Source organism: Antechinus flavipes, chromosome 6 (assembly GCF_016432865.1).
Source record: "Antechinus flavipes isolate AdamAnt ecotype Samford, QLD, Australia chromosome 6, AdamAnt_v2, whole genome shotgun sequence".
NCBI classification, from domain to species: Eukaryota; Metazoa; Chordata; class Mammalia; order Dasyuromorphia; family Dasyuridae; genus Antechinus; species Antechinus flavipes.
In genome coordinates this window covers 256718871-256739047 of record NC_067403.1, presented here as the reverse complement: position 1 = coordinate 256739047, position 20177 = coordinate 256718871, and the positions used below count along the sequence as shown (strand labels likewise).

Below are 20177 nucleotides of genomic sequence, written 5' to 3'. Positions count from 1 at the left end.
GAATTCTTGGCTAGAGCAACCTAACTATCCATTTTACAGATGACCAAACTGAGACTTCCAGAAAGGTTCGGTCACCACTCCAGGATTACATAGGTACACAGCAGAACTAAAACGTAAACCTTTGAGTCCAAATTCTGTGCTCTTACCTCTTATCTATAGAAGAAAAAAACTGCCCTCCATCAATGAACCCACCTGAAGCCAATGCCATTGTCATTATTCGGACATTCATTCAAATGACAAGATTTATTAAGTGCCTATTGTGTGGCAATAACTGTGCGAGGCGCCAGGAATAGGGATACAGTCACACCATGATCTGGAAAGGACCTGAGAAGCATTTGGGTGAACGTCAAAGAATCATCTTGATTCTGCCCAAAGTGTTCCAGGGAAGAAGAATCTTCTGGCCACAGAAGCAGCCCCTCCTCCTCTGGGAGCATTGGAATGATTAGGAATCTTTGAGCCGGAACCTGCCTCTCCATGATTTTTTTTGCCTTATTCCTCCTTCAGCTCTTGGATCAATCCGAGCGAGTCCAATCACTCCACCCCGCCCCATCCCCAGCCCTTTACTCAGCTTCTCATGCGCTCTGCGGGACTTTTGGTCCTATTCCCATCTGGCTCCCTTGGACACACTCATCAGTGTTCCTCCACAATACTCCACCAGTCCAGAGAAGAGTAGTGTGAAGCTCTCCCGCTTTCAGGACACTAAAATCTCCAGCCCTTTCCTGTAGGGGACTGTTTTCGAATCATACCTTCTTCCATGGACTTATGTAGCTGATTATTTGAACCCATGTATTGGATCTTAATTTATTCTTGTTACTCTCCATCTTATTAGCGTAACCCATCATCTCTTTGGACCTCGTCACCCACACGGCCAGTCTCTCCGGCTCTCTCTGCAATCTCCCGTCATCCTGCTCCGGGGCAGATTCTAGTTCTGACCTTGGTTCAGCTTTCCTGGCTCCTAGCCCATCTGAAAAATACTCTCCTGCCTCTCACAGGGGATCAGATGAAAAGATAGACCTCGTAGCAAAAGAAACATTCGGTTTGGCCCCATGCCGAACAAAGTGGACTGCTTAGTGGAAAGGGCAAAGGGCAGAGTTGAAAGACCTGATGTTGACATTGCTCAGCTGGGAGACTGGGGGGACGTATCTGCCTGTTTATTGATAAAATGGGGCAATAATATTTGCACGGTTTCACAGAGCTGTTTGAAGAAGGAACTTTTCAAATCTGAAAGATTAGGGAAATATGAATATATTATCAGCATAGATGGGAAGCTAGATGGTGCTGCAGCGGATACAGCGTGGAGTCAGGAAGAATCATCTGACACCATCTACTTTCTAGCTGCGTGACTCTGGGCAGGTCACTCGTCCAACTTGCCTCAGTTTCCTCATTTGTAAAATAAGCTAGAGAAGGAAAAGGCAAAGCACTCCAGCATCTTTGCCGGGAAAATCCCGAATGGGGTGATGGCCAGGCAAAACTTAAATGACTGGACAACAATAGAATAGAAACTGGTTTAGCAAGAATAAACGTGGGCATCTGGCATGCTTACTGCTCTCAGAAGCTGCTCGCCAATGAGCTCCCTGATCCTATTTAACCCCGTCATGCTTCAGCTCCAGCAGCAGACTCACCGAATCCCGAGGCCTTTATTACTTCTGAAGCCATGTCTGAACTCTTCCCCCCACGGGTCTCACCTCACCCACCTCGCCCCCGGTTCCACGAGGACATCTTCGGGGCTGCTCAGCCCAGGCCCAAACGTCAGCAGCAACAGTGTTGCCGTTGCCCGCCGGGATTATCTGATTATGTGTGTGTGGAACACGGCTCCCTCCCTCCCTCCACCGGGGGCTCCACAAAGATGGGGACCAGGACAGAGGCTTCTTATCGCCCCATAGACACAACTTGCACGTGATACTCAAATCTCTGAGCCAAGCCTCCGTCACTCTCCTCTTGGTAGGGAGATGACCCATGTCTCTCTTTCTTGATTAGCCATTGGAGTCTCTTCCAGGTCACAGCCCCAGATGCAGACACACAACTGAGACATACCTGGGGAAGCTATCGGGTGTCAGAACTGATTGTGGACCTACTGCGTACCATGTGACCTAGGACAGGATGGGCCCCTGCATGCTGGGAGGGCAGAGAAAGGGGGCTTTTCACTCCTGATTAGCTCTAGAGCTCAGGGCGTATCCGGTCGGGCTTTCCCCATGCTTCTTCCCTTTCCCATGGCTCTTGTCTCCATCTCCCAGCACTCCTCCTGGCGGTCAGGGAGGGGTTCATTTGGCTTCATTCTCTGGGTCCCTCCCTCCCCCCATGATCAGCAAAGGACACCAGAGAAGGGCAGCCGAGCAGTGAGGTTTATAAAGAGACCCGGGGAATAGCAGCAGGAAAATCTGAGCAGTTGGAGCTGGCAAAGGGCTCAGGCCTGGGACGACTCTTCTGCCAGGGGCGAGCAGCACGGTAGGGCAGGGGGGGAGGGGATGCCACCCTCCCAGATTCCCTCCTTCCCTTCCGCCAGGGCACAGTGTTACACGGCATGATGGGAGACGTGCGGGGCGGAGGCGTCCCCGGGAGCAGCCTGGACGTTGGATCTGATGAAGCGAGAGGGGAAATCCGGGCGCCAGGGACTCTGTCCACCAGATGGTGAATGGGGGAGAGCCACAGAGACCTCCCCTTGGCCAGTCCGGGGGAGCCATCGCTGGAAGCGGATGCAGATCGGGGAGTCGGATCTGTGTCCCTCCCCCACCTGGACCCCCCTCAGTCTAAGTGCCCATCCAGGCAGACGTCCTGGGGGGGAACCACTTCATCTCACAGACATCACTAGTCAGTGCGGCCAGAGCTGGAGACGTCTTTCGGTCCCAGCGTGACAGCCCCAGACGGCCGTCCCCTCTCTCCAATCTGATACAGCAGGAGGTAAGAGACCTGGGTCCCAGAGCTGGGGGACCTCAGTCTGGGGCCAGGAGAGCCTCACTCCTGCCCTAGTCCAGCGGGCCCTGGAAGATAAGGCGGACACAGCCGTTCTCCCCCGTGAGCCAGGCCCCACAGAAGGGACAGGCGGCATGGAAGGCATGGGTGCCGTGGGGCAGCGGGGTCTGGGCCCAATAGCGGGCCGTCTTCTCGGAGCAAACGTGGCCACAGGGTGCAAAGGCATGGCTTGGGGGCCCAGGGTCCAGACACAGCCCTGCCTCTTGGCCCAGCCACAAGGGCACATAGGGCCCCACCAGGCGGCACAGGGGGCACTCGCGCTCCTGTGGACCCCGCTCCCGCCGGCAGCCCCAGCTGTGGTAGCCGTGGACGTGACCACAGCGTACATACACCCATGGCTGCTGCTTGTCGGGAACATCTCGGCCTCGGGCCGGACTGGGGAAAGCCAGGGTGCTGAGCCCCACGGGGCACTGGGGACGGGCCGCATTAGCCTCCTGCCTCTGGGCCTCCAGCTGCTTCAGGGTGGGCGCCCGAAGGAGGCCAGCTGGAGTGCGCCACAGGAGGGTCGCCCCACACAGGTCGATAAGGGAGCCATCCCGAAGCACATTGGACTCGTTCTCCACCTGGGGAAGGCAGTGTCACAGTTAGAGAGGGAAGAGCTCCAGGATGTAGCTTAGCAGCATTACAGGCGGTGCCGGACACTAGCAAAGAGTCCTGGGCTAGGAGGAAGGGCACGGAGTATGTCAGAGGCCACTCGGCTAGACTTGTAAACCCAGGGCTGCTTCCAAGTCACTATTTGCCATATTTCCTGTCTAATCTTAGATTATTCTTTTCTCCCCATTACATGATAGGCCTACAATGGCTCCCGATGCCTGAAATGATCTCCTTTTTTCCCTTAGTCTACTAAACTCTTACCTAGCCTGGTCCAGAAACCCAGGGAAATTCAATAAGCATGAATTCTGGGTCACATTAGCCACAAGATGGTAAATATTTTCTCGGATCCCCAGGACCTCTCAAACCTCTCCAAAACAGAAATTATGCACCAAAGATGAAGCAACATCAGGGGTCTTCATGGTCTAGGACATCCAGAATTCAAAAAAAAGTTTAAAAAAACCAAAATCCTTCAATCACCAGGAACTAAACTTGCTCAGTTCCCCTCTGTCACCTCCCACTTACTCCCACGGTCAGTAAGGCTAGGAGATCCAAGGATACAATCAGAGGGGCAGGAGGCGGGAAGTACGTGATAAGGAAAATTAAGGGGGGAAACACTAAGTACTAGAGCTCAGAAAGAAGAAAACTCAAAGACCTTGGACATAAACAGATAAATAGAACAACAGTAACAAGGAAATACAGCGTCTAGATAAATGAGTTCAGACAAATGTGAATAAATACTGCCAAATTAAGAAAAAATGATTTAACAGTGGATGCTGTGAAAGTTGAAAATATGGAACTACACCATGTTATTCTTTGGTTATTCTCTTAAGAGAAATGAGAATTATGAGCCTGCCCAGCAAAACTAATCAACAGAGTAGGAAAATTAGATCTGTAACGGGAAGCTCACCAAACAAACAAAAGAGAACAGAATGGGAATGCGAACACATAAACGTGAAAGACAATCTAGAAGAAAAGAAAAGAAAAACAAGAACAATAAAAGGAAAAAAATGCTTACCGTGAAAACACAATTATGGATCTTGGAGATAGAAAGTACAGTCTAAGGATTATAAGTTTCTCAGAAGAACATGACAGAATAAAAACTCTTAACATCATAATGAAATCAATAATTGAAAAATGATACCTAGAACGTCTAAACATAGAAAATAAAATTCCAAATGAAAGAATTCAGATTGACTTCAGGAAAAAAAACAAGGCTGCAAACTTAGACACAGAGTGGTTCAATTTAACAATTCAATTCGCAAACAACAGGTTCTGCAAGTCATAGGACAAAAGATCTTCCAATACAAAGGAAAAGGTATTTTGGACAAAGCAAGACTATTCTGCATCCACTAGAAAAGAAGGAGAGAATGGAATAATATTTTCTGAAGAGCAGGTGCTCAGGATGCAGCCCAGGGTGACTTATCCGGCAAATCTGAGCTTAACCATGGAGAACCAAAGATGAAAGTTCAGTAATAAAGAAGAGCTTGAAACATTATAGGAAGAAAAACAGAACTGAAGAGAGTTCTCAAATACCCCCAAAATAGAAATGCAGAAAAGGGAAATGAATACAGCAGGCAAGGGTAACAACAGCAATAGTGACAATAGGGAGACCAGAAAGAGATTTCTCCCTAAAAGTTCACAAGGAGACATGAGTGAGGACAGAAATCTGATAGAGCATCAGTGCAGTGGTGGACTGAAGACACCTCTGGCTCCAAGAGAATGCTGCTTCTGAGGGACTACATTACAACATGGGAGGGTACATAAAGGGGGAGGGGAGCAGGGGGATAAAGAGGAGGGAGTGATGGACCAGGTCAAATCAAAGACTGACAATAAGGGGAAGGGGACCTCTGTGGTCTCAGGAAGAGAAGAGTCTATAGGGAGTGGGGGAAGAGGAGGGGAAAATATTGAAAGACAGAAGGAAAAGAAATAAATTGTGGAGATGGTAGAGATTCCACCGATGACTGTTTCTATGAGTGAAAAGAGATGATCAATGAAGAGGGATGAGGACCTTACAGCAGAAGGGTCTGAGGGGTGTTGGTACTTGAAAATTCTACTTGTGCAGAAAGGAAGAAATCCCTGGGGGCAGCTAACATCTGGCAGTGTGGAGAATGGAGTTTTCCAGGCCAGTGCAGGTATAGATCAATACGGGCTGCATAATCAGGGACCTGGTGAGAGAGAGGCCCTACATGGGACGGAGTCCTCTCCGACACCTGCACTCATTGGATTATTCTGGAAATAAGACACAATGGAAAGGTTGGGGAAAGATAGGCATACTCATCCATTGTGGGTGGACCTATGAAATGGTACAACCATTTGGAAAGCAATTTGTTATTATGCAAATAAATTAATTAAAATATCTTTGCCCATTGAACCAGAGACTTTTTACCATGAAATCCATCAATAAGTAGAAAGTCCCCATATACTCCAATGTTTATAGTAGAACTTTCTGTAATAGATAAAAAATGGAAGCAGATGTCCCATCGATTGGGGAATGGCCAAACAAATTGTGATACATAAATATAAAAGAAAATTACTGCGCTGAAACAAATGATGTGTGTGATCAACATTATAAAGAAGCCTGGAAAACTATCTGAACTGATGCAGAACCCAGGAATAACCTGCACGGTGACCCTAACAATGTAAATAGAACAGACACCAAAAATCTGAAGTAAATGTAACAAAATGATGTAACTTATTATGTGGAACTGGGATGAAGACAGATGGGGAGATTGCCCCTAACCTGCCCCTTTGAGGTGGGAGGTCATACACTCTGCATGGGTTTTTTGGACTTTGTCGATGTAGTGATCAGTTGTGCTATTTTTTTTTTTCTTTCTAAAAAAACAAAACAAAACTGTGTTGTAGAATGGTTCTCTGTGAAGGGGAAGGGGAGGGAAATGGGCTGCTCTGGAGATATAAAAACCAGAAAATTTCAATAAAAACCGGTTTTTCTTTCTTTTTTCTTTCTTTTTTTTTTAAATGTTGAGGCAATTGGGGTTAAGTGAAAGCTGCCCCCCAAAACCGGTTTTTAAAGAAGAAATTCAGTAGGGTTCAAAATTCTGTTCCACAACGATGAGGGAGGGGTATCACTAGTTTGTCAAAAAAGATTTGAGGTAGGGGCAGCTAGGTGGTGTAGTGGACAGAGCACCAGCCTTGAATTCAGGAGGACCCGAGTTCAAATTTGCTCTCAAGACACTTAACACGGCCTAGCTGCGTGACCCTGGGCAAGTCACTTAACCCCAATTGCCTCAGCAAAAAAAAAAAAGTTTGAAGTTTCTTAATGGATTGCAGACTCTATACCTGTCAGTATGGAGAGACTAGCTGGGCTGCACTGAGAGGATCACAGGAAGAAGGTGAGGATGGCTCCCATGTTCTGACCTCATCTGACCTCCTCTCAGGGTCTTGGAGCACAGAATATGACCCCATGATGGGGATTCCCTTCACGCTTCAGCTGAGGTCCCTTACCACTCCTTGATTCTTTGACCTTCCTCTTTCCAGGTCTCAGTTTCTCCATTTGTAAAATGAAGGGGTTACTGGCCTAGAGGGTCTCTCCAAATATAATCCTGCTCTAACACCCAGGAAACCAGCAGGCCTGTAGCCCCAGTTCCTTCTGGGCCTTGTCCCCGCCAAGCCCGCCTGCTCAGGCTGCACGTCCAGCTGCAGACAGAGGAGCCTCGTCTATTTATCTCTCAGTCCTGCGGGCCTTCATGCCCGTGATCTCCCCCCACCCTCGCGGCACCTGCTGGTGGCACTGCCATTAGCAACCGCATTTTACAAGGAGGAAACTGTTCGAAGGCAGCCTCTCCCCACATTTGGATATTTCATGTCCTGATATTCCATGTTCTAAGCTCTCTATAGGACGGGTATTCCATGTTCTAAGGTCCCTCCCATTCTGATATTTTTTTCCCTTTTGTGAAATGATACAGTAGGGTATTTAGCACCTGCCAGAGGTCCCTGGGCTTTAAGTCTGGGCTTCTGACTCAGGAAAGAGATTTCTCATAAATTCTGCCTCCTTGCTCCCCTGCCCCCAACCTCCACGGAGCTGTCTCCTGCCGCACTAGGCCGCGGACTGAGATTCTGGATGGACAGAAGGGTCAGAGGGCAGCCGTCCTGGGAGTCCCAGCAGTCCCTACGGGGCCCAGGGTGACCGAACCCACCCCCAGCTGCAGGACCCCTACCAGCTTCCCCCGCTGCTGGGCAGAGCGGCTATCCCGCAGAGTATACACGTTTCCGCAGACGGAGATTTCCCTCCAGACACCAGGCATGGAGCCCTCGGAGAAGCCGCCGGCAGGGTGCATCACCAGAACACCATTGGTGGTCAGGCCGTCCATCAGCCCGTCGGGAGTCCGCCACTTGGCTGCCCGCTCCTGGTACCGGGGACAAGCAGTCACACTCTCTGAGGCGTTAACTCCGGGCAGCCTGGTCCCTGTCCGGAACGCTCTCCCTCCCTTTTGGGCCAGGGATTCATGAATCCAGGCTCCGGCCTGATCCCCTGCTCCCATTAGAGTCAGAGCTCCTTGAGGGCAGGGGACTGCCTTTTGCCACTTTTTGCATCCTCAGCACTTAGCACAGGGCCTGGCATACAGGCAGCGTTTAATAAATGTTTATGAATTGATTGATCTTCCTGAGCATCTTTAGTAATCCTTTTTTCCCTTCAGGCTCAGCTCAGGCTCCACTAAGAAGCCTTTCCTGAGTTCCTCTCCCCCTCCTCAAATTTACCCAGAGTTCCTCTACCGGGTCTCTCTGTTATGATTCCTTTCCCTATCATGTATTTCCTGACTTTGTGATATTCCCCTTGAGGCCAGGTTTTGTTCCTGCCTTCCTAGACCCTGGTAAGTACTTTACACACAGTAGGCATGTAAAAATGTCGAACTGAACTGCTGAAGTGTCGTTGTTGTTCAGGGCCCAGCTCGGGTACAGCTTCCCCAAAGGAAGATGGGATCCCCATTTGGTCAGTAACAACCTCCCCTTCCTATTCACAGAGCACTGTCTGTACCTGCCTGGTACACTGTGCCTGAAATGTTGGCTATTATAATACATCTCTATCTGCATTTCACCCCCCTCCTCAGTTCCATGCTCCCAAGGGCAGGGATATCTTATCTCAATTTCAAGTTTAGATGTGAACACTTTCTCTCAAAATCTAGCACAGTGCTCTGTATACAGTAGAAGCTTACTGTTTGTTGAATGAGTGAATAAGCATTTATTAAGCACCTACTATGTTCCAGGCCCAGTATTAGACTCTGGGTGATAAATGAAATCGTCCCCACCTTCACGGAGATTATACTCTATCAGGGAAGCCTTATGGAGAGGGCACACACATGTAGGTAGAAACAAAACAAGAGGATCGTGGTGGAGGATCAGAAAAGGCTTCTGGGTAAGAAGCAGAGGGGAGGAGGGAGGACTAGCTAAGCCTGAGGGAAAATTAGTGCAAAGAAAAAGAGGTGAGAAATGGGTTGCTATGGGTGCCTGTGAATAAACCTTAGAGGGTGTGTAGGGGAATCTAGGAGGGCTAGAAAAGAAGGTTAGATCAGGATCTCATGGTTTGTTGAAGGCCTGTATTTGGCCTTGGAAGTAATAGGAAGTCCCTATAATTTATTGATTCCAAGGGGGAATCGACTGGTCCCATCTGGATCCCAGACCCCACCCCTTCCAAACCTGACTTTCACCATCTATTTGTGAGCCCAAGCAGGCCCGGCCCCTGTCTGCTCTGCGGCTGCCATTATTCTCCAAGGCCGCCCCCCCGACCCTCGTATCACCCCCCCACTCCAGCCCCGAGTCCGTCCCTGTGGGACTCACTCACTCCAAGGAAGATGTTGCTGGAAGCATCGAAACCAGCGGCGTAGATCCGTGCAGTGTAGGGGGGCCAGCGCTCACAGATGACCCGGCAGGCGTACCGCGAGATGGTGCTCTGGGCAGCGGGGCCCTCCCCGGCTACTCCCCCGGGGGTCGTGTCGGTGACCACGAAGTCGATCATGTTCTCCGTAGAGCGGCCGATCTGTGAGTCCCCACTCCCCCCCGCCCCGTCCACCAGGGAAGTAGGTGGGGGGGATAGAGAACGACGGTGACTATGGAGGAGGCTCACACACCAGCAACACTGACCCGGTGCCCACTTCTACACGATGGGAAGGATTAGAAAGTCTTTCCTTCCCACAGGGAGGGAAGACAGGACCGAGACCGGGGCTCAGAGGACCGGCAAGAGGCCAGGTCCCTCCTGTCCAAGTCCAGCACTGCTTCCGTTCTCCCTCAGGACCTCCCACCTTCTACGGGGAACCATTCAGCAATTTTCTGCCCCCAGGATGTGGCAGGTTCGGGCCCTCTAAAGGGGGTTGGGGGGACCAAAGGTCACGGGGACTTGGAGCCGTATTCCAAGGGTCAGAGTTTTAGGGCTGGGAGTTCCCCTCATTGAGGAAATCAGGCCCAGGAAACTAAAGCTTCTTACCCAAAGTCACACAGGGAGTGAGAAGGAGGGCTTGGACCCCAAGGCCGTTGGCTGATTTCCTTGGATTACTCGGCTACTGAGGAATAGCTCTTAGTCTTGTCTATTTGTGTCTGTGTCTTATGGCCCTTGTCTCAAACCCTTCCCAGAGATATTGGAGGAAAAGGCTTTTTCCCAGTCCAACTGCTTCCTGTCTTTTACTAGTTGCATTGATTTCATTTGTGCAAAAGCTTTTTCATTTTATAGAAATCGTTTGTTTCACCTTTTGTGACCAAGTCAAGCTCTTGGACCCACGTGTTGACTCCCGGCTCTTTTCCTTTCCACTAACTACACTGCCTAGAATGGCTCCTCTTTCTCAAATGAGGCACGATTTATGGAGTCTTTCCTCCAACCAACCCTAGGAGAGGCAGCGCGATTGTTATTATCCCCATATGACGGATACAGAAATCGAGGCTCAGAGAAAGAAAGCGATACTTAGGGAAATAGTCGACTCCCTTGACAACGGAAAGATTCTCCTTCTACTCCCTTCCTTCGTAATCTAATACTTGACTTGTTTTATTTCATTTGAGCCTCACAAGAACCCCACGGGGGATGGGTACAAGTATGATCCCATTTTACAAATGAGGACGCACAGGCTGACTGGCCCAGTTTCACACAGCTACTAAGTGTCTGAGGCAGGATTTGAATTCAGGTTTTCTTGCTTTGAAGTATAGAGCTCCAACTAAGCCACCAGCTGGCTGCCTCTCAAAGGCCTCCTCCAGGAAGTCCTCCCTAATCTCCTCAGCGAGTGTGCCCTTCTTTACAACTTCCTGTCTGATTAGACTCAAAACCCCACGAGGGCAGGACCGCTTTCACCCTCCCTTCCTTGTGCCTAGCACAGGGCAGGCTCTGAATGTGAACTGAATTACAATGGCTTCTCTGTCCCGTAACATTTAGTGCCAGACTGAGTAGAATCAGCCCTGGCTAAAGACTTGTTGCTTCAGACACGCTCATGACTCAAGAGTCCCTTGGTCCTCCTAAGCTGCTCCCATCATCCCACACCTGGACCCGCCGAGCACTGGGCTTCACCCCTACCATTCTTTATGAAATTGTCAGCTTCAGGAAAGCAAGAGTTGTGTCTTCTCTAAACTATGGGCCACTTATTAAATAAGGAAGGAAGAGAGGGAGGGAGGGAGGGAGGAAGGAAGAGAGGGAGGGAGGAAGGAGGAAGGAAGAAAATGAGGGAGGGAGGGAGGGAGGGAGGAAGGAAGAAAATGAGGGAGGGAGGGAGGAAGGAAAGAAGAGAATGAGGGAGGGAGGGAGGGAGGAAGGAAAGAAGAGAATGAGAGAGGGAGGGAGGGAGAGAAGGAAGAAAGGAGGGAAGAAGGAAAGAAGAGAGAGGAGGGAGGGAGGGAGGAAGGAAAGAAGGAAAGACGAAAGGAAGGAAGAAGGGAAGGAGGGAGAGAAGGAAGGCATGAAAGAGGGAAGGAAGGAAAGAAGAAAGGAAGGGAGGAAGAAAGGAATGAAAGGAGGGAGGGAAGGAGGGAGGGAAGGAGGAAGGGAAGGAGGAAGGGGGAGAGAAAGGGAGGGAGGGAGGAAACAAAGAAGAAGGGAGGGAGGGAGGAAAGAAAGAAGGAAAGAAGGGAAGGAGGAAAGGAAGAAGAGAGTGAAGAAAGGCCAGAGGAAAAGAAAGAAGGGATGAAGGAAGGAAGGGAAGAAGGGAGGGAAGAAGGGAGGGAGGGAAGGGGCAGAGCCATACCTGGAACATGTCCGTGTCATTGTCGTGGGTGTACTCCACGATGACCGAGTGGCTCCGGGACAGCGTGTAGGAGATGCTGTGCTGGCCCCGGTTACTCAGCGCCTGGGGATGGGAAGCCCCTGTCACTGCCCCGGGCCCAGCCGGTCCCGCCAGCTTCTCTGGCGAGGGGGCAGGACCTCTGGGAGAGGAGCAGGGCGAGGGGCCGAGCGAGGAGGCCGGGCCTTACTTTGGACACGAGGGGGGTGGAGATGTGGTGGACCACGTCGGGCTTCACCCCGTTGGCCTGGGGCCTGCGGCTCAGCGCCAGGCGGCTGCGGCGGCGGCCCTTGTCTCCGCTGGCCAGGGACCCGTTGTAGCTGCGGGGAGACAGAGGCGCGGTGAGCCTGGCCCGGCCCGCTGCTTGGCCCTGCAGGCTCGGCTCCCGCGCTGGGAAGGCCCTCAGTGAGCCGTGGAGGCGGCAGGAGGAGAGGCCCGGAAAACCCTCGGCCTGTTCCCCCTCCTCTGCTTGTCCCGGGGCCGCCTGGGACGCCAGCACCATTGCTTTCCCTCTCAGCTGCCTTCCCAGTCAGCTACAGCAGGTCCTGCCATTCTCACCTCCACAAAAGTCTTCACCCACGGCCTCTTCTCCAGCTCAGCCTCGCTTTGCCTCCCTCCTGGACTCCTGGGATGGCCTCCTGGCCAGCACCCCTTCCCCCCGCTCCCCCCTCTGGCCTTTCCATCCTCAGACCACTACCAGAATAATCTTCCTCATCCGTATCTGTGTCCGACCCGTGGCGGGCACCCGGAGCTCGTGTGGTCTGACACGGCCACAGCTCGAGTCTAGCATAGTGAGAACGCGGGCACCGACCAATCCTCACAGACCTGGGTATCTCTCCTCTGCTCAAAAGTCTTCTGTGGCTCCCCATTGCCTACTGACTAAAGCCCACATGCGACTTCCAGGTTCTAAGATCCTTCACCGTCTGACTCATCCTCCCCTTCAAGCATTACTTCATCCCAAGTCCCTCTGGGCACTCGGAGCCCCTCTGCTCTGTCCCGTCCTTGCTGGTCCCTGGGCAGGAGAGGCCCTCCCATCCCTCCTTGGCGCCCGACTCCAACACTTCCCCCTCAGAGATCCTTCCCTGCTCTCTCCATCAAGGTGGACCTTCTCCCTCAGACCCTCCCCCCGGATCATTTCACACTGTTCTCTGAAACTCTGGCCCCCAAACTGCGGTCAGGAGGTTCCAGAACCCAACAAAAAGAGCAGCAGCACGAGGGAGAGGAAGGAACGCCGGACCGGGGGCCAGGAGGCGTGGGTTCTAGACTTTGCTCTGCCACCGAGGAGCACATGAGCTTGAGCATCACTCCCTCTCTTTGGGCCTCAGTTTATCCTTCTGTAAAGCGAATGGGATGAACTGAAGTCCTTCCTGCCTTGAATGTTTTCTAATGTTAGTTCCTGGCTTCAGCCTGAGGAAGGGTCCTGCTCTCCATGGAGCCCCCGGGGGCTTTGTGGCTACCGACCCCTCATCTCCCACTGCCCATCCCAGGCCCTCACCCCAGCACGATGAGTTCCCCATATTTGACAGGCTCCTTGCCCAGCAGCAAAGTGTCCGGAGGAGGAGCGGGAAGGATTCGGGGGGCTTTGGCGCTGGTCTGCCGGAGGCCCAGGGATCCTGGGGTCCCCACGTCAGTGCTGCCTTCCAACACCATCCTACCACAGAGCCAAGGAGAGAAAGCCGCTCAGACAGTTGGCCACAATCTGGGGCCCAGCCCCCCGGCCTCCCCCCTTCTGAATGGGGGACCTTTCACCTCCCCCATCACCATGACAACACTGCCGCCTTTGCCTCCCCCAGCTGCCTAGTTACCATGGCAATGGGGGAGGGGGGAGAGGGAAGGGGATGCCTGGACAGAGGGAGCGCAGCTATGGGGCCACAGAGACATGTGGCCCGGCCTGGTTGGGGGCGGTCACCTCCTGGGGGGAGGAGCTGGGCTGCCTCCAAGCCAAGTGTCCCCCTTCTTGGGAATCTGGGACCAGGGAGCCCCCAACCCCAGCGGCCCTCGGCCCTCTCTCGGCCAAAGCACTTGGGGACTGTCTCTGCTCCTGGCCTTGCAGGACTCCTCCGGGCCTCCCATCTCTCTGCCTCCTCCCCTCTCTCGCTGTCTCTCCCCCTTTCTTCCTGTCTCCCCGTCTCTGTCTCCCTGTTTCCGTCTGTCTCTCCCCGTCTCTCTCTGTCTCCCCATCTCCGTCTGTCTCGCCATCTCTCCCTGTCTCCCCGTCTCTCCCCATCTCCTCATTTATCTCTGTCTGTGCCTGGCGGCTCCTTCCCGCCTCCCCTCCACCGTCCCTGCCGCCATCTGGCCCCCGAGCCCCGGGGGTCCCCTGCCCGTTTGCCCCTGTGCGCGGGGGCGTCCGGGCGGGCTCGGGGGCGCGGTGGGGCCGCTCTTACCCTCATCTCTCCTCCTCTGACCCTCCGGTGCGCCCTGAGCTGAGGCTGCAGCAGACTCGCCCTCCTGCAGGGAACCTGTTTGGGAAACACGGCCACGCAGGGGACGCGCGCGGGAGGGAGGGAGGGAGAGAGGGAGGGGGGCGGCCCGAGCCGCGCACCCCGAGACTGGCGCCGCCGCCGCCGCCGCGGGGAGGCGGGAGCCGAGCTGGGACCGGCCGCGGGAGAGCCGCGCAGCTGCGCAGCTCCCCGCGGGAGCCCGCGGACCCCCGCCGCCCCCTCCCTCCCCGCCCCCATCCCGCCCTCCACGCCCCGCCCACCCTTCTGGCGGCCCGGGTTTGCCCCTTACCTAGCCCCGGGGCGCTCCTGGCCGCAGGCAGGACCGCAGCGGCTGCACCGGGCTGGGCTGCTCCGGGCCGAGCTGGGCTGGGCCGGCCCGGCGGCACCACAGCGCTGCCTCGTCACGGGGACACCCGGAGTTGGGGGGAGGGCGAGAAGGACAAGGAAGGGGAGGGGGACGCGCACCACCGGAGGCCCCGCCCCTCCGAGGCCCCGCCCTCCAGGCTCTGAGCCCCGCCTCCCGAGCTCCGCCTCCTGCGGCGAAACTTCGCACCTCGGGCGAGGCCCCGCCTCCTTCCCGCGGAGCCCCGCCCCCACGGAGAAACCCCTCCTCCTTCCTCCCCCCCATCTTTCCCTGAATCTGGGAGCCAGCCTTCCCCAGACCCCTTGTTTACAACCCTGGCGTGTGTGAGTGTGTGTGTGTCTATGTCTGTATGTCTGGTGTGTGTGTGTATGTGTGTCTGTGGATGTGTGTCCATGTGTTATTATGTCTGTGTCTACATGTCTAAGTATCTGTGTATATGTGTGTGTGTGTGTGTGTGTGTGTGTGTGTGTGTGTCCACCTCACCCATTTTACAGAAAGGGAAAAGAGAGTTCTGCTGTGGCTGGTTGGAAATATAGAAGTAAGAGGAAAGTGAGGAGGAAGAAGAAGGGGGTAGAGAAAACTTGGGGGTCCCCTCCCCAGTCCCTGCTACTGTTACTCACCATCCCTGCAACCTCTCAGACCAGAAGCCCCCTACTTGGCCATCGCTCCCCTATAAGAGTTATTATATGAGACTGGTCCCTTTCTTGCTTTTCTGTTTGGATTCTCAATCCTTAACTCAGTGCCCGGCACACAGTAAGCGTTTAATAAGCGCTTTTCCATTCTTTCACTTAGTGCTGTTTACGACAATAACAACACTAACACGCCTGTAGAGTTTTAAGGTTTCCACAGTGTTCTATTTCTTGAGTCTCACAACCACCCTGGAGGTCGGTGCAGTTGTTGTCATCCCCATTTTACAGATGAGGAAACAGGAGTCAAGTGAGGGGCCTAAGCTCACGCAGCTCGGAGGGTACTGCAGGCCTTTGGGCCGCAGAGCCGGGGCCGGTTCTCTCCCAGGCTGTGCTCTGCAAACATCTGCAGTCGAGTTAAGAAGCACTTCGGTGAATTCCCAATGGCGATGCATGTGTGTGTCAGCCGGAGAGAAGCAAAGCCCGAAGCCGGTCCCGCCACCATCGGACACAAACACAGCCGGAAGCTCCCCTTGCAGCGTCACATATTCCTAAGCTAAGGTCACAGAGGATCACGGAACGGGAGAGCGGAAGGTGAGTTCTGGGGGTCCTCAGATCTGAGCATCGCCTGGAAAAGCAGCTTCCTTCCAGGGCCCTGGGGAGCAAGCAGAAGCGAGGCAACCCCCCATCCCAGGACCCCCCCAGATCCTTTCAGATCCTGACACGATTCCCATCCGTGAAGTCCCTTCTCCAGGCTCCATCCACCTGGCCTCGTGTGGCCGGATCTCCCTGGCGGTACGAGAGCCCTCGGAGCTTACAGTCCCGGGGGGAGAAGGCCCAGGAGCCCAGGCCTCGACCAGCCTGGTGGACGGCCTCCATGGCCTCCGGCTCCCAACACACACCTTGGCTCCAGCGGCCCCGCAGATGTGGCCAGAGCAGGGGCCGGCATCTCTGGAGAGGGATTCTCCCTTTGCAGGGCTCTGGCCCCTTCCCTGAGCTCCAGAGAAAGTGAATCCTCTGAGAATATGACTTCTAGAAAAGATCAGGCAGCCCCCCCCTTCCCACAGCTGAACCAGAGGGCAAATAGCGACTTAATTAAGCTGGAGCCCTTGGGGACCCAGGAGTGAGGCAGAAACAGGCCAGGAGCGGCACCCTAGGCCTTCCTCCGAGTATCTCCCCACAGAAACGCCAGACTCAGGAGGGAGCTCCCTCCTCTCCCGCTGCACGCCGGCCCTAGCACAGAGCTCTCTCCCACTCCCGGGGCCAATCCAAGCTTTCTCCGGCTTTTTGTGTCCAGGCAGTCTGCCGTAGCTCCCCCCTTCTCCCACTCATGTCTTAAAATGCATAATGTGCGCAGTCACAAAGGAAACACAATCAATCGAGGTGCAGAGAGCGGCAGTTTTTAATGAAATTTCTACAGACCCCAGGTTAGGATCCTGGCCCAGTGAGGTCTCTCTTTGTGTGTGACTTATGGCCTCTAATCTGTAAACTCCTTGGGCCCCTGAGAGCGCGACTTCCTCATCCCCAGGCCCCTGAGAGCGCGGCTCCCTCGTCCTTTGGCCCCCGAGAGCACGGCTCCCTCATCCCCGGGTCCCAGAGAGCGCGGCTCCCTCATCCCCAGGCCCCTGAGAGCATGGCTCCCTCATCCCCGGGCTCCCAAGAGCAGAGCAGGGAAGGAAACATCGAAGGACAATCACATTTTTGTTCCTGTCTTCTCCCTCCCACTTCCCCTGTCCCAAATCCAGCCATCCTCCCGTGCCCTCCCACCCGAAGCCCTTGCTGACTCTACTTCCTCGCGAACCACCTCTCCCTCCTATGACACAGACCGCACACTGGAGCCTGAAGCCCCGTGCCCAGAACAAAGCAAACGCCATCGAGGTTTGCTGATCGATCGATTCATAAATCATTTCCCAAGATGCCAGGGAGGCAATGAGCTGTGGCTGGAGGAGCGTAAGATCTGGAGCTTGAAAGCTTAGGTCTTCATTCCGGCCCTGTGACCCTATGTGGCTGAGATTACCCTCTGAGACTCAGTTTCCCCACCTGTAAAGTGAGGAATGCTTTGGGCATTCCATCAGGAGCTCCTGTAAGATAATCTAGAGTTAGTGGGTATGCCTTTAGGACTTCATTTCCCACAATGCTCAGGCAGGATGATGCTTCAGATATCCCCGAGGGAGGGCTCTGGTGATAAGAGGGACTGTCAAAACCAAGCTGGCCCAGGAAGGGCGAGATGCTGAGCTGGGGCTCAGGGGGTGAGGAAAGGCAGAAGGAACGGTGGGGGCTAATGGCTGGACCCTAACACGCTGGGAGGGAACGATGGCAGTCACTTTCGAGTCCGCCTGGAGAGACCCACAAAAGCCTCCCAGAGCTGGCCAGACAGCCTGTGGTCCAAGCAGCTACCCGGGGCTGGGAAGCCTGATGGGATTGTATCTTTCAGAATCCAGGAGAGTCATTGTAATACGATGATCATTTTTAGGGGTTCTATGGGCCGGTACCCCTTTGGGAAAGGAGGCATCCCAGGAGGCCTTTGTTTGCAAGTTTAAAAATGGAGAAAACTATATGTGAGAGCCAAAACCTGAAGCCTGCCCCCCAGGCCCTGGAAGAGTAGCCCCAGTGTCCTGAGAGTGGCCCCAGTGTCCTGAGAGTGGCCCCAGTGTCCTGACAGCGGCCCCAGTGTCCTGACAACTGCCCCAATGTCCTGAGAGTGGCCCCAGTGTCCTGAGAGTGGCCCCAGTGTCCTGAGAGTGGGCCCAGTGTCCTGAGAGTGGCCCCAGTGTCCTGAGAGTGGGCCCAGTGTCCTGAGAGTGGCCCCAGTGTCCTGAGAGTGGGCCCAGTGTCCTGAGAGTGGCCCCAGTGTCCTGAGAGTGGGCCCAGTGTCCTGAGAGTGGCCCCAGTGTCCTGAGAGTGGGCCCAGTGTCCTGAGAGTGGCCCCAGTGTCCTGAGAGTGGCCCCAGTATCCTGAGAGTGGCCCCAGTGTCCTGAGAGCGGCCCCAGTGTCCTGAGAGCGGCCCAAGTATCCTGAGAGTGGCCCCAGTGTCCCACTCCCATCCTGGGTGTGAAGTTGACTCCTCCACTTGGCAAGCCCCACATTGGGTACAGAAGCTGCTCTCACTCATTCTCTGCCTCCCCCAGCTTCTGTTCCCGGCTCATTCCTGTGTTCCCGCCCCCTCTGTTCTCTCTGCTATTGTTCCCACTCCTCCTGTGACTTGGCTGTCTCCAGGTCATAAGGCCCCAGCAAAGCCTCTCCAGGCGCACTCCCATGGGAGCTTCCTGTGCGCCCGGCCCCACAAGGTCTCTCCGGGGGCCTCCTGAGTGCCCGGCCCCACGGGGGCCTCCTGTGCGCCCATTCCCAGGAGGTCCCCGTGTGCGAGGTCCCGTGTGTGCTCCCGGCCCATGTCAGGCCCTGGGAGGTGACACACAGAGCAAGGAAACCGGGGCCCCGGCCCTCAAGGAGCACGTCCAGCATTTAAGGGACAATGACAGAGAACATTCTGGCATTAGCTCCATTTCTGGATGGATGCCTTCAAGGCCAGGGCGCGTCATGGGTGGGAAGGGAAAGACAAAGAAGGAAACAGAGTTGAAAAGAAATAAAACCGGTGCCCTGCCTTTGTGTCCGGCCTCTTCTGAAACTCCCAGGTGACTCTCTGTGCTTTCAGGGGTAAAGTACAGACAGACGCTAGGGTTCTTTCCTTAAGGTTCCTAAGGTTCAGGTGTCGGGGTCCTAGATTAGAGCTATCAGGAATCTTGGGCGTTCTCTCACACTCCCATTTTATAGATAAGCAAACTGAGGCTCAGAAAGGTCTGCTTTCTCTAGGGTCACACAGCTAGGAAGCCTGAGGCTGAACTCACATTCAGGCTCTAAGCCCAGCCGGGCAGTCACACAGCAAGTGACACTCGGTTTTCAGGATTATAGCCCCTCCATGTCACCATGTCACCTTCCAGCTCTTAGGCAGGGACCAAGTGACCTTGCACAAGAGGCCCAGATTCGCCTCAAAGCATCAGGCAAAGGCACGAAGTTGCCGTGGGTAAAGGATGCATGTTGCAGCCATGGCAAGCTAAGTCCTTGCAGCCCGGGCTCCCTTGCGCCCTCCTTCCATTCCCCGCTCATGCTCCACCTCCCTTAGGAGCCTTCCTTGACACCCCTCCCCCCAAGCTGGCCGGCTCCTTGTGGACTTTGTTCCCAAAGCAGACCTTGTGCTGTAGTCAGTCAATTAGTCAATAAGCATTTATTAAGCACTTACTGTATTGATTTTGCTAAGTGCAGGAGACTTATAGAAGTGAAAAGAAAGTCAGTCCTACCCAGACGGATGGCAGCGAATGGATGAAGTGAAGACAGTTAAGAGAAGAAAAAGGGGGGGGGGCGATGCCCTTGGAAAAAAATAAGGGGAGGAGATACCCAGCCTGTGAGCAGGATGGAGAAATGGAGGAAAGTAGCACAGAGGGAGAAACTGTAGGAAGCACCTGTTAGAATGCAAACAGGTGTACACAACTTATGGATGCCGGTATTCTCAGCCCCTCCCTCAGTGCTCAGCTCCTCCCTCAGTGCCCAGCTCCTCCCTCAGCGCCCAGCTCCTCTCTCAGTGCCCTGTTTCTCCCTCAGCGCCCGGCTCCTCCCTCAGTGTCCAGCTCCTCCATCAGTGCCCAGCACATACAAGAAGCAGTAGGGGCTTTGCAAATAAATGTCCACTGAACTGAGCAGGGGCCTGACTGTTCACTAACCAAATCAATTGGATGTGCTTTGGTAAGAGTCCTGTGGGAGGAGAAGAAGGCCAAGTATAAGGTTTCTTCCCAACCATATTTCAACTCTACAAAGTCGGCTTTTTATAAAGTGTGGGAATCATACCCATTTCATAGAGGGGCAAATTGAGGCTGAACCAGGCAAATGAGAGCAAATGACATCTTTGTAGCTTTTGGGGGGTAATAGTTCCTTTTTTCTTTATTTTAAAACTTAAATAGAAAATAGAAAAAAAAAGAA

At 53.9% G+C, this 20177-nt stretch overlaps 1 protein-coding gene across 4 annotated transcripts; it reads right to left on the bottom strand.

Moving 5' to 3' along the window:
- Positions 1-2328: 2328 nt before the first annotated feature.
- On the bottom strand, positions 2329-14653 carry PELI3 (pellino E3 ubiquitin protein ligase family member 3). 4 transcript variants are annotated; one of them, XM_051964018.1, is made up of 8 exons: positions 14505-14653; positions 14159-14233; positions 13267-13422; positions 11962-12091; positions 11736-11837; positions 9362-9556; positions 7740-7928; positions 2329-3533 (listed from the first exon to the last, which is right to left on the bottom strand). In XM_051964018.1, exons 3-8 carry the CDS (start codon positions 13419-13421, stop codon positions 2964-2966), a joined length of 1341 nt encoding a protein of 446 aa, XP_051819978.1. In that variant the 5' UTR covers position 13422; positions 14159-14233; positions 14505-14653; the 3' UTR covers positions 2329-2963. The 4 variants fall into 4 exon arrangements, with proteins under 4 accessions (XP_051819978.1, XP_051819979.1, XP_051819977.1 ...); XM_051964019.1 differs by having other exon boundaries at positions 14159-14222; XM_051964017.1 differs by lacking the exon at positions 14505-14653 and having other exon boundaries at positions 14159-14350.
- Positions 14654-20177: the final 5524 nt, after the last annotated feature.